Source organism: Chelonia mydas, chromosome 7 (assembly GCF_015237465.2).
Source record: "Chelonia mydas isolate rCheMyd1 chromosome 7, rCheMyd1.pri.v2, whole genome shotgun sequence".
Taxonomy (NCBI): Eukaryota; Metazoa; Chordata; order Testudines; family Cheloniidae; genus Chelonia; species Chelonia mydas.
Window position 1 is genome coordinate 110,768,562 of NC_057853.1, and position 19,593 is coordinate 110,788,154.

The following is a 19,593-nucleotide window of genomic DNA, read 5'->3' on the forward strand; positions in this document are numbered from 1 at the left end:
TCCTTCACAATTATTTATGCTTCTTTCCTTTATGCGCCAGAGGCAACTACCCTAGCACACGAAAGTGAATGACAGCTTGGCAGCCCAGCACATCAGGTCTGGTGACCAGAGATATGCAAAAGGAGAATATTCTTCAATTAGCAGAGATGTACATTCCTTACGCAGTCATGCTTTTTCCAAGCCTACCTTTTCCGATGTCACTGACCAGGCTTCTCACATAAAAGCCACCCCCACATTCAACATCTGGAATGTTAACAGTGACATAGTAAATTGCCAGCCCAGTATGAAATCTACTTTACACAGAAACCGTGCTCCCAAACAAATGTAAAAATGCACTAAGCAAACAATCAAGTGATAAAATATTTATAGGATACAGTATAAATTATTCATCCTGTAACATATGTGCGGGTGAGATTGCAAAGCCAGAAAGGAGAGAAAGAAAACATAACAGTGACTGAACAAATGCATTATAAATTAACTATTGGCCTTGGCATTTTAATAAATACTTCAGTCTCGTTCATTTGAAAGGTTTCAAAAGGTCTTAAGTTTCATCTTTCCAATGATGAAAAACAGTCATTTTAAGTGCTACTCCAAACCGACAATGAGCACTTTAAAATATTGACTGTACTTAAAGTGCACAGCTGACATGAGCTGTGACATTATAAAAACCCAGCTTTACTATTCCTGTCCTCATTAACTCCCCATCCCTGCCCTTCCCCGCCTCCCGCAGTGATCAGCTGCTAATCTCCCAACCATAAAATAACTAACTATTTAAATAACATACACCACTGAAATATAGTGGCCGTACCCACTTTTAACAACACGACATGTAGTAGACCAAAGGAGCAATCAGAGTGATTCCAGAAGGCATATAACTGTTCTGCTTTCACTGTCAATATTAAAGGAGGATAAGATTTCCAAAGGTTCCTCCAATTCATTTCTGCACGTCCTAATGCGTGAACTACATTTCTTTACAGATGGAAGAAGGGAGCGTGGATCTCCTCTCCCTGAATTGGAAACGGGGTCATATCATTGTTCCTCCCTCCCCCTTTCAGGAGGGAGTGAGCCAGGGGTCAGGAATGCAATTGTGGTGGGTGTGAATAATTCCCTTCCCAGCCCGGACAAGTTCCCCACCGAACGATAATATGAAATCAGCTTACGTCAAATCGAATCGGGGCACTCTTGTTGCAAAATGAAGCGCCCACGTGCAGATGCGCACTGAAATAACTAACCATGTGAACTGATACCCACTTAGTTATTTCATTTCCAGTTTGAGTGTAGACAAGCTGGGAGCATCAGCCTACATCAAATCTTTGTCCCTTACCCAGTGTGAACAGCGGTGGCTGGAAGTTTTGGAGAGAGAGGCTGTATACTGTAACCGGCCTAGCAGGCTTTGCTTCCACTGCTTCTCCTTTCTTCATCAGAGACGACAGCCTTTGTCCATCTCTTTTCAGAGCAGAATAGCTGGTGGGATAGACCGCACAAATGTATGTCATACAGCTGTAACACAACAAGCCTCCTGTCCTCAAAATCCTATTAATACTGCACTACAGAAGGATATATTTTAGCCTTCTAATCCTCTCCAAGTGCTCATAAAAAAAGAACTATGGAAATCATTTGTACACAAGAGCCTCTTTATACGAGAAATAGTTAAGTGCAATAAATGTTGGGAGTCACCTATTCAATACTTGCATTTTAAAAGGGTTCATAACTGAATTAATTGCTTAGGAAAGTGAGGAATCAATAGTGGGTATGGTAACTGACAAACACATGGCCCCACTGAAGCCTATGGGACCAACACACATACCGAATGTTATGTTGGGCCCATGATCGGTAGGCAATGCAGCTGATGCTGTACAGACAGCTTCCCTTCACCTTGACCCTGACTCAGAGTATCTCCACTGCCTCAGTCTTGAGTCTCTCATGAGAGGCAATTACCAACTACCCAGCCTTGCTTCAGTATGTCTAACTGACCACTATTGATTAAACTAGATTAATTTAATTGGTGACAAAGGGCCTTATCCAAAGACCACTGCAGTCATCAGCTCAGGATGATGTTAAAAAAGAAAAACTACCCAAGTTTACCAGAAGTGATTTATATGTAGCTTGCAGAAAATAGACTTAAATTTTCAGGAAGCTAGTACTGAAATAATCTCAAACTTTTTTTTTTTCTTTCTTAAACACGGAAGTTAAAGTACCATTCTGTTTACAGAATGAAGTGGAAGTCTCAAAATATTCTCCACTAACTGGCAGATAATGCAGTGTCCTGACAAACTCTTGCAAAAATAATATCAGATTCCTTCTCAAAGTTAAAATTTTGCCACAAAACACAGTACCATGTGACCATTTGTATCGGATGTTCAAATCAACATAACCCTCAGCTCTGAATTTGTCAAGTTAATAAATCCTACAGCCTGTGTAACCCACATGCTTAATAGGAGGATCTCTCTTTAAGCGATCTATAGAGAAGGGTGTGTAGGAATGAGCTGTGTCTGGTTCATTGTTGTTAGGCAGATGCACAATTAACACTCCACCTCAGAAGTTTCTGGAATTGGGTGTGGTAGTTTTGGGTATGGTTGGTACCTTCCCAGTAACTGGACTCAGACTCCACGAGGGTAGCTGCTTTACAAAAGGCCATACACAAGTGTGTGGGTTGGGAGAAGCGGAGACACAAAGCAGAAAGCAGGCTGTTTCCCCCTGACTCTGAAGCCTTTTGCAGCAGGATAGTGATACTGTTAACCCTCCAACAGGGAAGCCCTGGCAGAGTTAATTACAGAAAGGAGAAACTGAAAGGGAAAACTAATTTTTTTCATTTTAATTGTATACTTGGAAGGTTGCTTGATTTTAGCCAAACTGTTTTAAATTGTCTCAACTTGTATGATTCTCCAACTTTTCTCTTATTTGAACGATGATGGTGAAAGTGTCATTTATGTTTTGCTTTTCTTAATTTTGTATTTTTCTTGTAACAGGTTTTGTTTTGTTTTTTTAAGTCTATATACTTAAACTGAGCAGTTGGTTAATTAGTTAGCTGACTAGCAGAGGAGGAAGAGTAGTCTGCATAGATTCCAGCCGGAGATTTTTGCAAGCAAGTGGAGGGAAGATGTTGCAGTGCTTTTGACTCGGCAGACTGTATACATTTTGGTGATCAAAGACTGTATCTAAGACTCAGGTGAACTTAACCTAGGTTTTTGGGACCTCTGAGTTACTTCTCACCGTGTTTCGGTTGGGAATCACCTGTTTATATTTGATTTGTTTTCTTTACTTATGTTCATGTATAACTGGGAAGATAATGCATGTGGGTTATAAAGGAGCATGTCATGTTATCGAAATTAAGGTGTTATTATTATTGTTTCTTTATCATAACATTTTATAAAGTTGGTACTTAAGAATTAAACATTCCTTTTTTTTTTTTTTCCTTTTTGGACTTGATTGTGGGGAGGTTGACCCTGTGCAATCCTTGCTGAAAATCCTGAAGGAGTGAATTCTGAGTCTCCATGTGCTTTTCTATGGCAGTTGTTTTTAGGCACTAGGACAGGGGTTCTCAAAGTTCATTGCTTCATGACCCTGACAACAAAAATTACTATAGGACCCCAGGAGAGGGGACCAAAGCCAGAGTCCAACCGAGCCTCACTGCCCCAGGTGAGAAAGAGGCCCAAAGCCTGAGCCACACCGCTCCAGGCAGGGGGGGCCAAAGCAGAAGCCCCAGGGCTTCAGCCCCAGGCAAGGGGGCCTGTAACATGAGCTCCGCCACCAAAGGCTGAAGCCCTTGGGCTTCCTCTTTGACCCCAGGCAGTGGGGCTTGGGTTTCAGCCCCGGGCCCCAGTAAGTCTAAGCCAGCCCTGGTGACCTCATTTTAATGGGTTTGCGACCCACTTTGAGATCCCGACCCACAGTTTGAGAACCACTGCACTAGGATAAAGGCAGTAAAGTAAACTCTAGCCCACTCAAAGGTTGCACCTGCTTAGCCAATATCTTCTTGTCAAAAGAGAACTCTTTATTTATGGCAAAACTGGATTCTGCTGAAAAATGCTCCAAGTGGAGTAATGCTGCTGGCAGTGCCTGAGTACTACAGAACTTACAGTGGAGGAACTTGCATTATGTCCCCCGTGAACTTTTGCAACACACGTTCAAGATCTTCTTTTGTTATCTGATCTGTCAAAAGGAAACAAGTATACGTTAGCACTGATTATTTATATAGCGCCCACGGCACTTTACAAACTGGTACAAAGAAAAAAGGTCCCTGCCCTTTGGATCTTATAATCTAACCTAAGAAAAGAATCTCACAGAAAATGGTGGGAGACCACAGTGGGTAGAGGAGGAGGTAAGAGTGAGAGTAAACTTAAGCTAAGGAGGGCAAATTGTCTGGGTTGATTTACACGTTTCTTGCGGTTTTAAAAATTTAGTTAAATAGTCCTATTTTAGGCACCAATACAGAAAGATGCTCCAGATTGCAAATATTATTGTTACCTCCTTTTTGTTCTGTGCTTACACAACACCTAGCACAGTGGGGTTCTGGTTCACTATTAGGGCTCTTAGATGCTACAGCAACACAAATAATAATTAAATCCCATTGAAGTCAGTGGGACTACTCATGTGCTCAAGCATCCTGTTCAACTGCAGCTTTAAAAAAAAAAAAAGTAAGTAAATACAGTGGGCCTGATTCTCTGTTCTGATACTGTCCCTTTGCCAATGCAAAGTGTCTGCAAACCCAGCAGACCTGGCCAGCTGGGAATTTCCCTTGAACAGGATCTCTGGGTAGAGTAGACCCGCATAGCTGCTCTATGCCATACCACTTCACAGCCTCTGGCGTAAGGGGAAAGGGAGCTGTAGTTAGGAAATCAGTTCTAAGGCCTGGTCCACACACAGTTTTTGTACCAAATTTAATTATTTCAGTTAGGGGTGAAATTTCCTACTGAAATAGTTATGCCAATACAACCCCTATTTGGATCCAGTTACACTGGTAAAGAAATGCCTTATACTGGTGTAATTTATCCCCCTACCTGTACAAGAATACTGCCATCACTGCATCCATTACCAGTATAGTAAAAGTGATACAATTTATGCACGTAGGGAAGCCCCCAAGTGAGTTTTCTTCCTTTCCCTGGATCCTCTGCTCCCCTCTCATTTTTTCTTTCTGCATAACTGAGTTAAACTTGGATAAGGCTTAACTTGTTCCATTTCTCTCACCCTTTCCTTTCATGTCCTCCTCCAACCCACTCTCCTTTATCTTCTTGAATTAGGCAGAGGCTCCCCATTCATCCCAGAACTTAATGGACATTTCAGAGTAACAGCCGTGTTAGTCTGTATTCGCAAAAAGAAAAGGAGTACTTGTGGCACCTTAGAGACTAACCAATTTATTTGAGCATGAGCTTTCGTGAGCTACAGCTCACTTCATCGGATGCATACTGTGGAAACTGCAGAAGACATTATATACACAGAGACCATGAAACAATACCTCCTCCCACCCCACTCTCCTGCTGGTAATAGCTTATCTAAAGTGATCATCAAGTTGGGCCATTTCCAGCACAAATCAGCTCTCGTCCCCTAACGCCCCTACTCTACTTGCGCTATATTGATGACATCTTCATCATCTGGACCCATGGAAAAGAAGCCCTTGAGCAATTCCACCATGATTTCAACAATTTCCATCCCACCTCAGCCTGGTCCAGTCCACACAAGAGATCCACTTCCTGGACACTACAGTGCTAATAAACAATGGTCACATAAACACCACCCTATACCGGAAACCTACTGACCGCTATTCCTACCTACATGCCTCCAGCTTTCACCCTGACCACACCACACGATCCATCGTCTACAGCCAAGCTCTGCGATACAACTGCATTTGCTCCAACCCCTCAGACAGAGACAAACACCTACAAGATCTCTATCAAGCATTCTTACAACTACAATACCCACCTGCGGAAGTGAAGAAACAGATTGACAGAGCCAGAAGAGTTCCCAGAAGTCACCTACTACAGGACAGGCCTAACAAAGAAAATAACAGAACGCCACTAGCCGTCACCTTCAGCCCCCAACTAAAACCCCTCCAACGCATTATTAAGGATCTGCAACCTATCCTGAAGGATGACCCAACACTCTCAGAAATCTTGGGAGACAGGCCAGTCCTTGCCTACAGACAGCCCCCCAACCTGAAGCAAATACTCACCAACAACCACATACCACACAACAGAACCACTAACCCAGGAACCTATCCTTGCAACAAAGCCCATTGCCAACTGTGCCCACATATCTATTCAGGGGACACCATCACAGGGCCTAATAACATCAGCCACACTATCAGAGGCTCATTCACCTGCACATCCACCAATGTGATATATGCCATCATGTGCCAGCAATGCCCCTCTGCCATGTACATTGGTCAAACTGGACAGTCTCTACGTAAAAGAATAAATGGACACAAATCAGATGTCAAGAATTATAACATTCATAAACGAGTTGGAGAACACTTCAATCTCTCTGGTCACGCAATCACAGACATGAAGGTCGCTATCTTACAACAAAAAAACTTCAAATCCAGACTCCAGCGAGAAACTGCTGAATTGGAATTCATTTGCAAATTGGATACTATTAATTTAGGCTTAAACAGAGACTGGGAGTGGCTAAGTCATTATGCAAGGTAGCCTATTTCCCCTTGTTTTTTCCTCCCCCCCCCCAGGCGTTCTGGTTAAACTTGGATTTATGCTGGAAATGGCCCACCTTGATTGTCATGCACATGGTGGGGAGAGTGGTCAGTTTGGATGAGCTATTGCCAGCAGGAGAGTGAGTTTGTGTGTGTGTGTTTTTTGGGAAAGGGGGAGGGGGTGAGAAAACCTCTATTTGTGCTGGAAATGGCCCACCTTGATTTTCATGCACGTTGTAAGGAGAGTGGTCACTTTGGATAGGCTATTACCAGCAGGAGAGTGAGTTTGTGTGCGTGGTTTTTGGAGGGGGGTGAGGGGGTGAGAGAACCTGGATTTGTGCAGGAAATGGCCCACCTTGATTATCATACACATTGTGAAGAGAGTGGTCACTTTGGATGGGCTATTACCAGCAGGAGAGTGAGTTTGTGTGTGTGTGGGGGGGGGGGGGGGGGGGGGCAGAGGGTGAGAAAACCTGGATTTGTGCTGGAAATGGCCCAACTTGATGATCACTTTAGATAAGCTATTACCAGCAGGAGAGTGGGGTGGGAGGAGGTATTGTTTCATGGTCTCTGTGTATATAATGTCTTCTGCAGTTTCCACAGTATGCATCCGATGAAGTGAGCTGTAGCTCACGAAAGCTCATGCTCAAATAAATTGGTTAGTCTCTAAGGTGCCACAAGTACTCCTTTTCTTAATGGACATTGTGAAAGTTAATGCTCCCTCCCAGCAGATGAAACTGGTAGTCACTAGCAGGAACTGGGGCGGGAGGGGTTATAGTCAGGAGCTGAAAAACCCCAACATATGTTATTTTATTAATACTTTCCAATTTCCACTCAGGCCTGAGTATTCATTTTTCTGGAAAACTATATTGCAAGACTGTCATAAAAATAAAGGGAAGGGTAAACCCCTTTGAAATCGCTCCTGGCCAGGGGAAAGCTCCTCTCACCTGTAAAGGGTTAAGAAGCTAAAGGTAACCTCGCTGGCACCTGACCAAAATGACCAATGAGGAGACAAGATACTTTCAAAAGCTGGGAGGAGGGAGAGAAACAAAGGGTCTGTGTGTCTGTCTATATTCTGTCTTTGCCGGGGATAGACCAGGAATGGAGTCTTAGAACTTTTAGTAAGTAATCTAGCTAGGTACGTGTTAGATTATGATTTCTTTAAATGGCTGAGAAAAGAATTGTGCTGAATAGAATAACTATTTCTGTCTGTGTATCTTTTTTGTAACTTAAGGTTTTGCCTAGAGGGGTTCTCTATGTTTTGAATCTAATTACCCTGTAAGGTATCTACCATCCTGATTTTACAGGGGGGATTTCTTATTTCTAATTACTTCTATTTTTATTAAAAGTCTTCTTGTAAGAAAACGGAATGCTTTTTCATTGTTCTCAGATCCAAGGGTTTGGGTCTGTGGTCACCTATGCAAATTGGTGAGGCTTTTTATCCAACATTTCCCAGGAAAGGGGGGGTGCAAGTGTTGGGAGGATTGTTCATTGTTCTTAGGATCCAAGGGTCTGGGTCTGTAGTCACCTAGGCAAATTGGTGAGGCTTTTTACCAAACCTTGTCCAGAACATGGGGTGCAAGGTTTTGGGAAGTATTCTGGGGGGAAAGACGTGTCCAAACAGCTCTTCCCCAGTAACCAGTATTTGTTTGGTGGTGGTAGCGGCCAATCCAAGGACAAAGGGTGGAATATTTTGTACCTTGGGGAAGTTTTGACCTAAGCTGGTAAAGATAAGCTTAGGAGGTTTTTCATGCAGGTCCCCACATCTGTACTCTAGAGTTCAGAGTGGGGGAGGAACCTTGACAAAGACTATGAAAACCGTCTTAGTTTTGATTTTGATAAAGGAGGGAACTACTTCGCTAAACTAAGCAGCTTTTCTTAACAGTTAATCCCATAGCTTTAGGGGAATGATCTTTCAGGACATTTGAGATATAAAGCGCACATTTTCTTTCCAGTAAGAGAAGAGAGTGGGAACACCACATCAAATTTCCCTAACTGTCAAGATTTAAATATCTAACCCATTAAAGCTCACGGAAGCATCGTTATGTTTTTTTATGCATTCTAACTATTGCCATTTTATTGAGCAAACACCCTTATTACCTATCTCTTCTCTCTAGAGAGATTGCCCCCAGTGTACTGAGTACAGTTCTGCACTGTTTTTATTAGAAGGCCGTCTCTTCAGTAACCAGTTTTGTTGGTTGCTTAAGAGGGGTTTCAATACGACAGTTGCCTCTTATTGGTTCAGAAAGCAAACCGCACACCTGTAATCCACATGCAAATCAATGAATGACTAGGAATTGGCTGGCCCCATTTCTCATAAAATAGATTTGGTTCATGTCACCCCAGTGAAGTCAAGAGAGAGTTCTGCTTAAAACAAAATAAAATGGATGGCACTCTCAGTCCCTTTATTAGGTTTTATTCTGCACTCTAAGTAGTTCTTCAAAGCAGATGGATCTCACAATATGCATAAGGGTTTAGGCCCCAAAAACAAAGAGTCTCCTCTCCATTGCAGCATCGGAGGAGAGCAACTTATGCCTCACTTTTGCAAACCAAACACTGCAATTTCAATAGCAGATGCTGCCATTATGCCCAGCAGCTGTCTAAAAGAAGAGTCATTAATGGTAATTTAGGTTTCAGAGTAACAGCCGTGTTAGTCTCACCCTCCGCCCCCCAAGAAAACCTGGATTTGTGCTGGAAATGGCCCAACTTGATGATCACTTTAGATAAGCTATTACCAGCAGGAGAGTGGGGTGGGAGGAGGTATTGTTTCATGGTCTCTGTGTATATAATAATGTCTTCTGCAGTTTCCACAGTATGCATCCGATGAAGTGAGCTGTAGCTCACGAAAGCTCATGCTCAAATAAATTGGTTAGTCTCTAAGGTGCCACAAGTACTCCTTTTCTTTTTATTAATGGTAATGCTGCAGTGATTCATAAATCAGTCAAGGATTTGGGGAGACCAACGCACACTAGAACAGGGGAGGGGAATGGCAGAATCCTTTATACCATAAATTCAGAGCTTCCCCTAAAGAACCTCATGTATGTTATTGTTTTGCAATCTTGCTGTTTGCTGCAGTTTAGCACGGTGTCATAGAAGAACCCATATGCCAGTAAATACTATCCTTATGAGCCTGTCAGCATTTCCACTGTGAACCCATTTGCTCCCACTGAAATTTGGTATGTAAACTGAGCAGGGGTGTCATTTTGTTTTCTTTTTCAATATTCACCGCCTGGATTTAATCTGTGGTTAGGGCACTTAATGACACAGGTGGGTTCAATTCCTGCTTTGATCTCATTGTGACGGTGCACCAAAATATGTTTATGAATGTATATATGACATAACTGGAATATGTTTTATGCTACACATGCCACGTAACATATCTCTGTAAAGGTTATGATCTACTGAATATATTCATCCTATTTGTATGCATGTGTCATTTTTGTATTCGAAGTTATGAATATTGGCTGTATACTTGTTTGATTTTAAATAGCCTTAGTAAGGCATTTAGTCAGCTTCTTTAGAAAGGAATTTGCAAGTTAAGTGCCCAATCAAGAAGCACTTAATGCACAATGGATCTTGGAAGGCTCCAATCCACATAAGAACTCTACATAAGGACATTCAAGGTAGCCTGTGGATCGTGGCTGCTGCCTGTAAAAACGGAGTCATACATAGACATGTGACTTGCCCATGTGACTCCAAAACTCCATCTTGGAGCTGGACTTTGCAAAGGAGAGAGGAGGGGGTCTCCACCCACAAGAGAAAGTCTATTTAAACCCCTGGGAAATCCCTCCATTTTGTCTTCAGCTGGCTAAAGAGATAGATTCTCCACCCCCAAGGATACCTGAAAGAAACTGGAACAAAGGACAGTAACTACAGGGGGTGTGAGTGATTCCTGGACCCAGACTAGAAGGAGACTAGTCTGTAAAAGGAAGCTTACTGAAATTCCTCTGAGGGTGAGGTTTTTATCTGCATTCAGTTTTCTTACTGTATTAGATATAGACTTGCGTGTTCTATTTTATTTTGCTTGGTAATTCACTTTGTTCTGTCTCCTATTACTTGGAACCACTTAAATCCTTCTGTATTTAATAAAATCACTTTTTACTTATTAATTAACCCCGAGTATGTATTAATACCTGGGGGTGGGGTGCAAACAGCTGTGCATACCTCTCTATCAGTTTTATAGTGGGCGAACAATTTATGAGTTTACCCTGTATACGCTTTATACAGGGTAAAATGGATTTATTTGGAGATTGGACCCCATTGGCAGTTGGGCATCTGAGTGTTAAAGACAGGAACACTTCTTAAGCTGCTTTCAGTTTAAGCCTACAGCTGTTAGGAGATGTGGTTCAGACCTGGGTCTGGGTTTGCAGCAGACTAGCGGGTGTGGCTCAAACCAGGCAGGGCACTGAAGTCCCAAGCTGGGAGGGCAAGGAAATCAGGGGCAGAAGTAGTCTTGGCACACCAATTGGCAGCCCCCAGGGGGTTTCTGTGATCCAACCCGTCACACTCATACTCCCCAGATTGAGAGGGGAATACGAAAGAGCCCACTAAGCTCTGGAGAAAATAATTTGTGGCACAGCTAATTTAGTAATCTTTGAAAAGAAAAAGAAAAAGTGAGGCATACTGCAGTTCAGTCACTAACAAACGAAGTTGTGCAATGTCGGTTTATCAAAGTAAACATTTACAAATTAGCCTGTTAGGACCTAGAATAAATAATGGTTGTGTTCTGCAATTTCTCACGGTTTGAACAGGCTGGTATTAAAAATGACAATCCTGTCTGCTCCTCCCCCAATGCCATTACAGGCTGATATGTCCGGCTGATATGTCCGTTTGGATTTTTTTGCTATCTTGAAGCTGTCTTTGCTTTTGTGGGTTTATATAGGATTCGTGACTCTGCTGAAACAGGCCAGATTCTGATGGAATAGTCCCCAGCTGCAAGTCCATCAAGATTCCGATGTACTACTGACCCAAGAACTTCTAGTCTTATCTATACTGGTGTAAATCAAAATAACTCCTTTGTCTTCTGAGACCAGAAGTTCTCAGGTCAACAGTGCATTGGGATGCTGATAAGATTATAGAAGGAAAACAGGTCAATGATTAAGATCAAGCAAAATAATATGTGCAAAAAAAGGATACAAATTATTGTAAGAGCGCTCTAGTACAAGCTAAAGAGTCACATTTGTTCAGTGTTTGTTTGCATAAACTATTCATCAGATAAGCATAAACAGGATATAGATCACCAAATAGTGTCAGTTTAATGGAGCTATGCCAGTATATATCAGTTTAGGATCTGGGATAAAGTCTGCTTGCAAATGATTTTCAAAGAGGAAAAAGAGGGCTGTTCTCTCTCTTTTATAATTATTCAACCAGTTCTATTAATGTGTTCTGCAATTTCTTCACTTCACTGGCAAAGATCTGGAGCTGGTCCTTGCAAGTTCTGTTCCCAATGCCTGGATTTAGCCAATAAGAGGCTGGGGAGGAACGTGGGTATACTACTGTGGATCATTACCAAAGGAGCCACAAAATGTAAACGGCTCTCTCAGAAAAGCATCAGAGGAGCTCTAAACCAAGTTCACAGCTACTTTCAAAGTCCATGTTCATTTTCCAACAGTAAGGCAATAACGTGAAACAATTTCCACTTGAGGAAGCAAGAATCAATCTCGCTGTACGAGGTGCTTTCCTCCCCCCCAAAAAAAAAACCAAACAAAAACAAAAACCAAACCCAAAACCTATTAACTAAAAGATTGGGGGGGATTAAAATCCAAGCAGACCTTTTCAACACATCCTTGCAATGTGTAACTTATATTTACAATGGTTTATTTTCTAAACTTCTGTCTAGAGACTTTTCTATAAAATTTTACTGCTTGCTTCTGGTTCAGACAATGGGCAGTTTTCTGTAAGTGCTCTCCACTCTGCACCCAGTGTGATCCTTGAGGAAGAATTCTGCATGTCTCGTAGGCCGCTTTCCCTCCCCCACACTTAGGGCTCAGTCCTGGATTCCATGGGAATAGGGGGCACTTGGCATCTCACATGCTTAGGACCTAAAGGTCAAAGGGAAGTTGAAATTCAGCTCCGGACCTCAGCAGTGTATAATGTGAAAAAAAATCAGCAACTGTGGAGGAAGCTGAAACCAGCCGTTTGGGAGGTTGTTAAGAGATGGGAAGAGAAGGAAACAAATAGGGGGAAGTAAGGGTGGAGGAGAGGACGTGGTTCTTCTGCTCTCCCCTTTGCAGAATTCACAATACAATCTCACTAGTCTGCACTAATGGCGGCAAGCCCCAGTAAATTTCTGAATGCAGTGAAGACAGCAAGCAAGCAAGGCTAATGGATCATGAAACATACCTGGTTCATCCATTCTGGCAATGGGAATTGAGTTTTAATTACTTGTGATAATACTTCATCATGGCCTGGTGAATGTTCTGCAGTGTATTTTGTCAGCGTAACAGTGTTAGCACAGAATCATGCATTCTGCCTTTCTGAGAAGCAAGTAGAGACCACTTTGATTTGTACCTATTATAAAACTGTGTGGTTTAGCAACTCAGATGAGCAACCTTACAAAAGCCTAGATAGATGGATAATAAGATTCTATTGTAGCCCCTGACCACTCAGTAGTGAATGGAGGCAGAGTGAGCAAGTTCTCTGAGCAGCACCAGGCAGTCAAAAAGATATTACCAGCCAGCATCGGCAATGCAGTTCAGGGTGAAACAGGAACTGGTGCTTGCCTGCACCAAGGGTAAGGAGAAAAATTACAAACAAGAGGGAAGGGAAAAAATTCAGCATACCTTCTTCATCACAAGATAATGAATGGTAATTTGATTGTATTTACCTGTTCCTAGGTATCAGAAACAGAGTGGGGCTTCTAAGAGTTGCTAGGAGACCAACTATCTAGAGCATTCTTTTTATGTTGGAAAAGAATTAATGGCAAAACACTTTCAGGTGGGTTCCCAATTAGTCCTGCATTATTTCTCAGACACACAGTGGTTTCTTTGCCCGATCTGTGAATGCACTCCAGAACGTGTGAACTGACAAAGCAGTAAATAGAATTAGTTCAAAACTGTCAAACCTATGCACCGTGGTCTTTGTGTAGGAGAGCCTCATTTATTTAGATTGCTAAGAGCCAGCCTGCAAAATAGAGACGGCATGAACAGGTGAAAAAGTGAGTCTATGCCAGCCCCATCTTAAAATAAAAAAGCCTGTACTTAAAGGGGCTTTTTGGAGGAGAGACGAAAGTACTTCTTTCCTTCTGGGTTTGAAGGGCAAAGGCATCCCTCATGGGATTGTTCACTGAAGGATGACAATTTTACTGGTAAAAAGAAAAGGAGTACTTGTGGCACCTTAGAGACTAACCAATTTATTTGAGCATGAGCTTTCGTGAGCTACAGCTCACTAGCTCACGAAAGCTCATGCTCAAATAAATTGGTTAGTCTCTAAGGTGCCACAAGTACTCCTTTTCTTTTTGCGAATACAGACTAACACGGCTGTTACTCTGAAACCTGTCAATTTTACTGGTGATGCCAGTACACTGAAGGCAAAACAACACAGCTATGCCTGATTCTATTTTTCACCTTACTAGTTTGAGGCTAGTTTCTTGAAAAAACTGAAATCAACCACTGTGCTGGACCCAGCTGTGAGATCTTAGGCACTGAGGTTAAAGCTGAAAGAATCATGCAATTTGATTTAGAAATTACATTTAATTCTCAGCATCGTATGAGACACAAAGCTCCAAAGAGCTATATCCTCTTGTCCCCAAGAAGGTATTTTTCTTTTAATATTAACCGTTGCAGCAGGTCAGTTGTTTTCCTTTCCCTCAAATGCAATGCTGAAAAAATTAAAGAGGGTGAAGTCCAAAATGTCTCCCTCACTTTGGTAAGATACAGGCCATTTATTGCACTTTACATTAATCTATATCTATGATTTAATTAAAGTTACCATAAGGCTTTTCTTCAGTTACTTTTCCTGTAGCATCTAATGTATCAGTAGCTTTTCCCAATTCCCCAATGGCCAGGTACTTCTGTGAAGGAAAAAGAAGAGATTAATGTCTTTAAGAGTTTTAACTGAACATCTAGTGAGAACTTCAGATGGCACTACTAAAGCTGAATCGTGAATAACCAACCACACAACTCTGGGGAACCAAAGATGGAAATATTAAGATACGAAACTCACAAGAAATGAAATCCGGCATTATGTGGACATATCCTTTCATTGATTTAGAATTTTCAAAAAGAGTTAGGTAATGTGGTAGCTAAGCGACATTAAAACTAAGTTGGTGTGCTGTAAGGGCTTAACAATAGAAATATTTTAGTGAAATAAAAGAATGAGCAAAATATTTGCCATAATATCATCTTAAATACAGTAGGATCTTTCATCCCAAAGGACTGCACAGTGCTTTACAATCTTAATACAATATGAGACAGAGAGAAGATGAAGGACTTATGAACCACGGTAATGCGGCCATCTCTGAGGCAAAGCAGGACAACTGTTCAGCAGTGGAATGGAGTACTACACCATAGTATGGACGGGAAAGGAAGAAGAATTATCTGATTATCAATGCTATAAAATTTATTAGCACAACAAACAGAATTACACACCCTGTAGTATAGCAAAGGAGATAGCGCCAGAACGCCCAGTACTCCATGCATTATTCACATCATCCCTCGTAGGGACCCTCAGTGCAGGTGAGTTGTCTCACATGTAGTCATCAAGTCAGCATTTTCTAATGTCTCCCACTGCCCACAGTCTGGGTACCAACTTTTATAATAGTTTATGCTAACACCCACTAGCTTTATACATATTTAGTGATGGTTTTAGCCACGGGCTTCCATATCTCAATAATATTGGGGTTCCTAACATCTATAGGTTAATTAACCATTTACCTCATAGTTATTAGCATTTAAGTCAACTAGTTGCTAGAGTATACCTGCAATTAGTACATGTAAGTTTTGATTAAACTCAACATCCTCCAAACTTTCTCTAAAATCCCAAAAGCATATATCTGCGGTTCCTCACTTCACCATTTTCTGTCGTGTTCCACTGTAAAACACACCTTGTGACATAAGGTCATCTATGAGTTAGTTACTTATGAAAAGTTAGGCCTTGATTAGGCTAAGCTAATTGTCACAGAGGTATCAGGCCTGCAGCCACCTACACTTTATTCATATGGCCTATCAGTGTCCTTGGGTGCCAGGCTACAATAATCTCCAAACAATCGACAAAAGTTACTAGTTTACAACTCTCTCTCTCTGTAAATAAAGCAATAAGGAGAACAGTCTTCAAACTACTGGGGCACAGCCAGAGAGCAAGAAAGGACTTTTGAACAATAAGATGCAAAATAAAATACTATATATTGGACAACTTTTTCAGATGTTACAATGAGTGCGTGAACAGGTCTGAATGGTTCGATTACTACTAAACCTTTAAGGTCTTTCATTAGATTTCAGGCTGAAAGAGGTTCCAATGGAATGAAAGCCCTGGCATCTTCCTGGCATGGATGATGATTTTTTAAAATCTGGTTATAAGCAACTAGCCTCAGGCTACCCATTACAACCACATTGTTAAATTTAACATTCCAGCAGTGGAGAAAAATTCTTTATGCTGGATCTATATAAACAAACTCCATCACTGAATGGTGAACACATTCCACAGCCTGGGTTTCTATCTCTTCGGTTCTACATAAGGTCATAAACCTTTCTAATTTACAAAAAGTGCGTGTATCAAAGGATAATTGCAAAGAGAAAATCCCAGTCTAGTTATAGACCAACAAAGCGAGGGGTACACTAATCCACACCTGGAGAAAAATCAAGCCACAAAAGGTCGAGGAAATTGAGAGTTATATTTGATTCATTATCAATCTCAACAGCACCATTGGGTATTTGTAATTATCTATTGCAGTCCTCATAGGCCATTTACAGGGTCTGGGATCCCTTCAGTCCCTGCTGATCACCGGAGGTTGCAGAGGAGAGGCCAAGAGCTCAGACTGAGCCTAATGCTCCTCTTAGACCTCACTTGACTGTCTTAGAATTCGGAATAGGTGTCTTCCCTTGGAGTTAAGCTCTCCCTGCCCTCAGAAACATCTACTGAGTCTGATTCTGGTGACCTTTTCCCATCTCCACTGGCCATTTCTCTCTTCAATTTTTAAAAATACATCTACAGGCGCCAATCCAGCTCTCTCATAAGTGATAAATTACCACATCGCCATAGAGAAACAGCTGCTCCTCAGCATCTCCAGCTCAGCTCAGACCCTCCTTAACAGAAAGAGAAAGAGGGTGGGCACTGCAGCACACTCCAAAGGGTAACAAAGATGGGCTTGTGGAGCAAGTTCCAATGCTGAAGACTTCTCACAGAGAACACCCCACCAGCAGCTCCCTCTCATCTCTACTGAGCAAGCTCTGGCCCAATCACCTCCGCTAATCTCTCCCTGGGATATACAGTTGAGAGTTGATCTCTCAGGTAACCAGGTCCCAAATCATTTAGGGATTCATGGGTTAAAACCAGCACCTTGAATTCAAGCCAGAAGTTTATTGGGAGCCACTGCACGTCATGGAGCACCAATCCAATGTAACCCTCCTTAACAAGCAAGCGGCAGCATTCTTCACTAGCTTCAACTTTCAGCCCCACCTACAGCTATCTAATCTGGAGGAGACAATGGAGGGATAATTGTGGCAAAGCCTGTATTGGACAGAAATGGTCACATGTGCCCTGCTACTATCTGGAGAGGGAGGCTCTTGCTTCTATAGCAACTGGAGCCAAAGCCAGCCTGGCAATCAGAAAGTTGTGGGAATTGACAAACCTCCCAAGTGCACTGCATTACGTGATACATACAACATTAGTGCTGCCTCCCTGTTCTCGTGTGCTGAAAACTACAGCTGTGGTTCACAGAGCAGAAACCAGTGACTGGAGGAGGAGACGACCCTCCTCTAGCAGCTCAGGGCTTTCTGCCCTGTCTTTCTCTCTCCTCCCTGCAAAAAGCAGAGAGGTGTCTGAGGGAGTGACCCCATGAACTAACAACTGTAGAAAGGGAGGAAGCAGGCTAAGCCACTGCATTTTTCCATCGGAGACTGAGCTGCTCCCAGACTAAACTGATTGTATTGTGGGGCAGCACCCACCACCTACTTCCTCTCTAAAATTGCCTTCCCCAAGGCACTCCACGTGAGGTTCAGGCAGAAACCCTCTCTCTAAGCCTCCCAGTGCTCAAACAAGCTGTGCAGGGATTTTCCCCCACCACTTTTCCACACTGTAAGAGACTGTAAAACAGGCTTGTTTCATTCACACAGTGAGGAAATATCCCTAAAAACAGACGTTAGTGTCAAAGCATGGGGCATTCTGTCAATTATGGTGGGATGTGGAACAAAAGCCAGGTGTTCCACACTTTGATCATTCGTGACACATCTCAATGGCTTGGGTCACCCACTGGCAGATTTGCAGGATGAGAGGTGTGGGGCAGCTTTTTTTCCTGCAGTCATCACTGCAAGTGGGACCCTGGTAACCTGAGCCATTCCCTTTGGCTCTGCCGGGTAAGACTGGCAGGAGTCACACACAAATGGCAAACCCCCCGGGGATTACATAACAATGTTTCTTTTGGTAAAAGAACAGCCACTCTAAATAAATGCTTCCAGTTTTAGACTTCAACTGATATTTACCGGTTAAACCCTGATACCCAAGCTTAATATACAGATTTACGGGGCGGGGGGGGAAGAAAAGGTACATGGGTTCCCTGCACCCATAGCTAGGAACTTTACATTCTTTCTAGTCAGTTTCACAATGGTAAGAGACCCTAGGCTGACAGCCAGGCATGTCCATACCACTTGTCAGTGAAAATGCCAGAGAGACCATGGGAACAGTACTTCTCAGTTTTGTTTTATTTTATATATCAAAGTTTTATTGGGAAAAGGGCCAGAGACCTGAAATCCTAAATTATAACCTGTTTTAAAAGCTTTTTTAAAAAAATGGAACAGCAACTTTTAGAAGAGAGACTCAACCTCTGGGATGCAATTGTAAAATAGGGTCATTAGTAGCTGTCTTTAAAGTTGCAAGGTGGTTCTCATTGCTGGAATTTCCTGGAAAGGAAGGACTGTAGGAAGTAGGACAAATGGTTCTTAGAGTTCATTTGAGGATAAGCTATTTTCAAATCTGAGCAGCAATTGAACATGAGACTGTAGGAGGAAAAAAAAAAAAAGCTAAGAACCCTATTTGATAGACTGAGAATCATCAAAGAAATCAGATTTGAGATAAATAGAAGATCAATATATGATGTGCCTGACTAAGATGTGAGCATAGGAAGCCTACAGAGGTTGCAAGGACACTGGTAGCAATCAGCTGGAGCACAAAATGGGTAAGTGTGCATCAAAACTACCAAGCTGGTGCCTAATCATGTAATTGCATGCTTTGCGCCTACAGTTCCCATACCTGCAGATGCATCTTGGTTGCAAACGTGGGCCTCTGTATGTACGAAATTGGCCCTATATGGTTATTTATAAAAGTACATTTAATTTGTGTCCATAGATTCATAAAAGTTATCACTAACTCCTGACCAAGATTAGTTATTTACGTAACTTGTCAAATTTATTTCAATAGCACCTAAAGGTTTCAGGCAAGACCACGGTTCCATTGTGCTAAGCACTGTTCAAAACAAATAGCAAGAAACAATGCCTGGCTCTAAATAGAAAAGACAGCCCAAGGATAGGAGAAAATGGATGATTATTTTAGTCCCGATTATTTTACAAAACAAAAGAACTTCCAGCAGCCATGATCAGACATATTAAAAGCAGGAGGCCCCCAAACAATTTGAAAATGTTACCAAAAGACAAAATTAAGATTACAGAGGGGACAAAAAGAATTTTATGACAAGTTCAAAATTAACAAATAGCAAACGTCCTCTTACTACAGAGAAACTACAATTTCTCTCCTCTAGCATCCATTTTTCTCCTGCGTGAAAAAGCTGACTTCGTGCTAAA

At 42.0% G+C, this 19,593-nt stretch overlaps 1 protein-coding gene across 1 annotated transcript in view; it reads right to left on the minus strand.

Moving 5' to 3' along the window:
* The window catches only part of TRUB1 (TruB pseudouridine synthase family member 1), a 43,807-nt gene that overhangs the window by 1,648 nt on the left and 22,566 nt on the right, over positions 1 to 19,593 (minus strand). The window contains exons 4-7 of the mRNA XM_007056324.4: positions 14,573 to 14,654; positions 4,080 to 4,152; positions 1,325 to 1,464; positions 187 to 243 (exon numbers count right to left, since the gene is read on the minus strand). Of these exons, the coding sequence (XP_007056386.1) occupies positions 187 to 243; positions 1,325 to 1,464; positions 4,080 to 4,152; positions 14,573 to 14,654 (352 nt within the window). The remainder of the gene's footprint in view (positions 1 to 186; positions 244 to 1,324; positions 1,465 to 4,079; positions 4,153 to 14,572; positions 14,655 to 19,593) is intronic.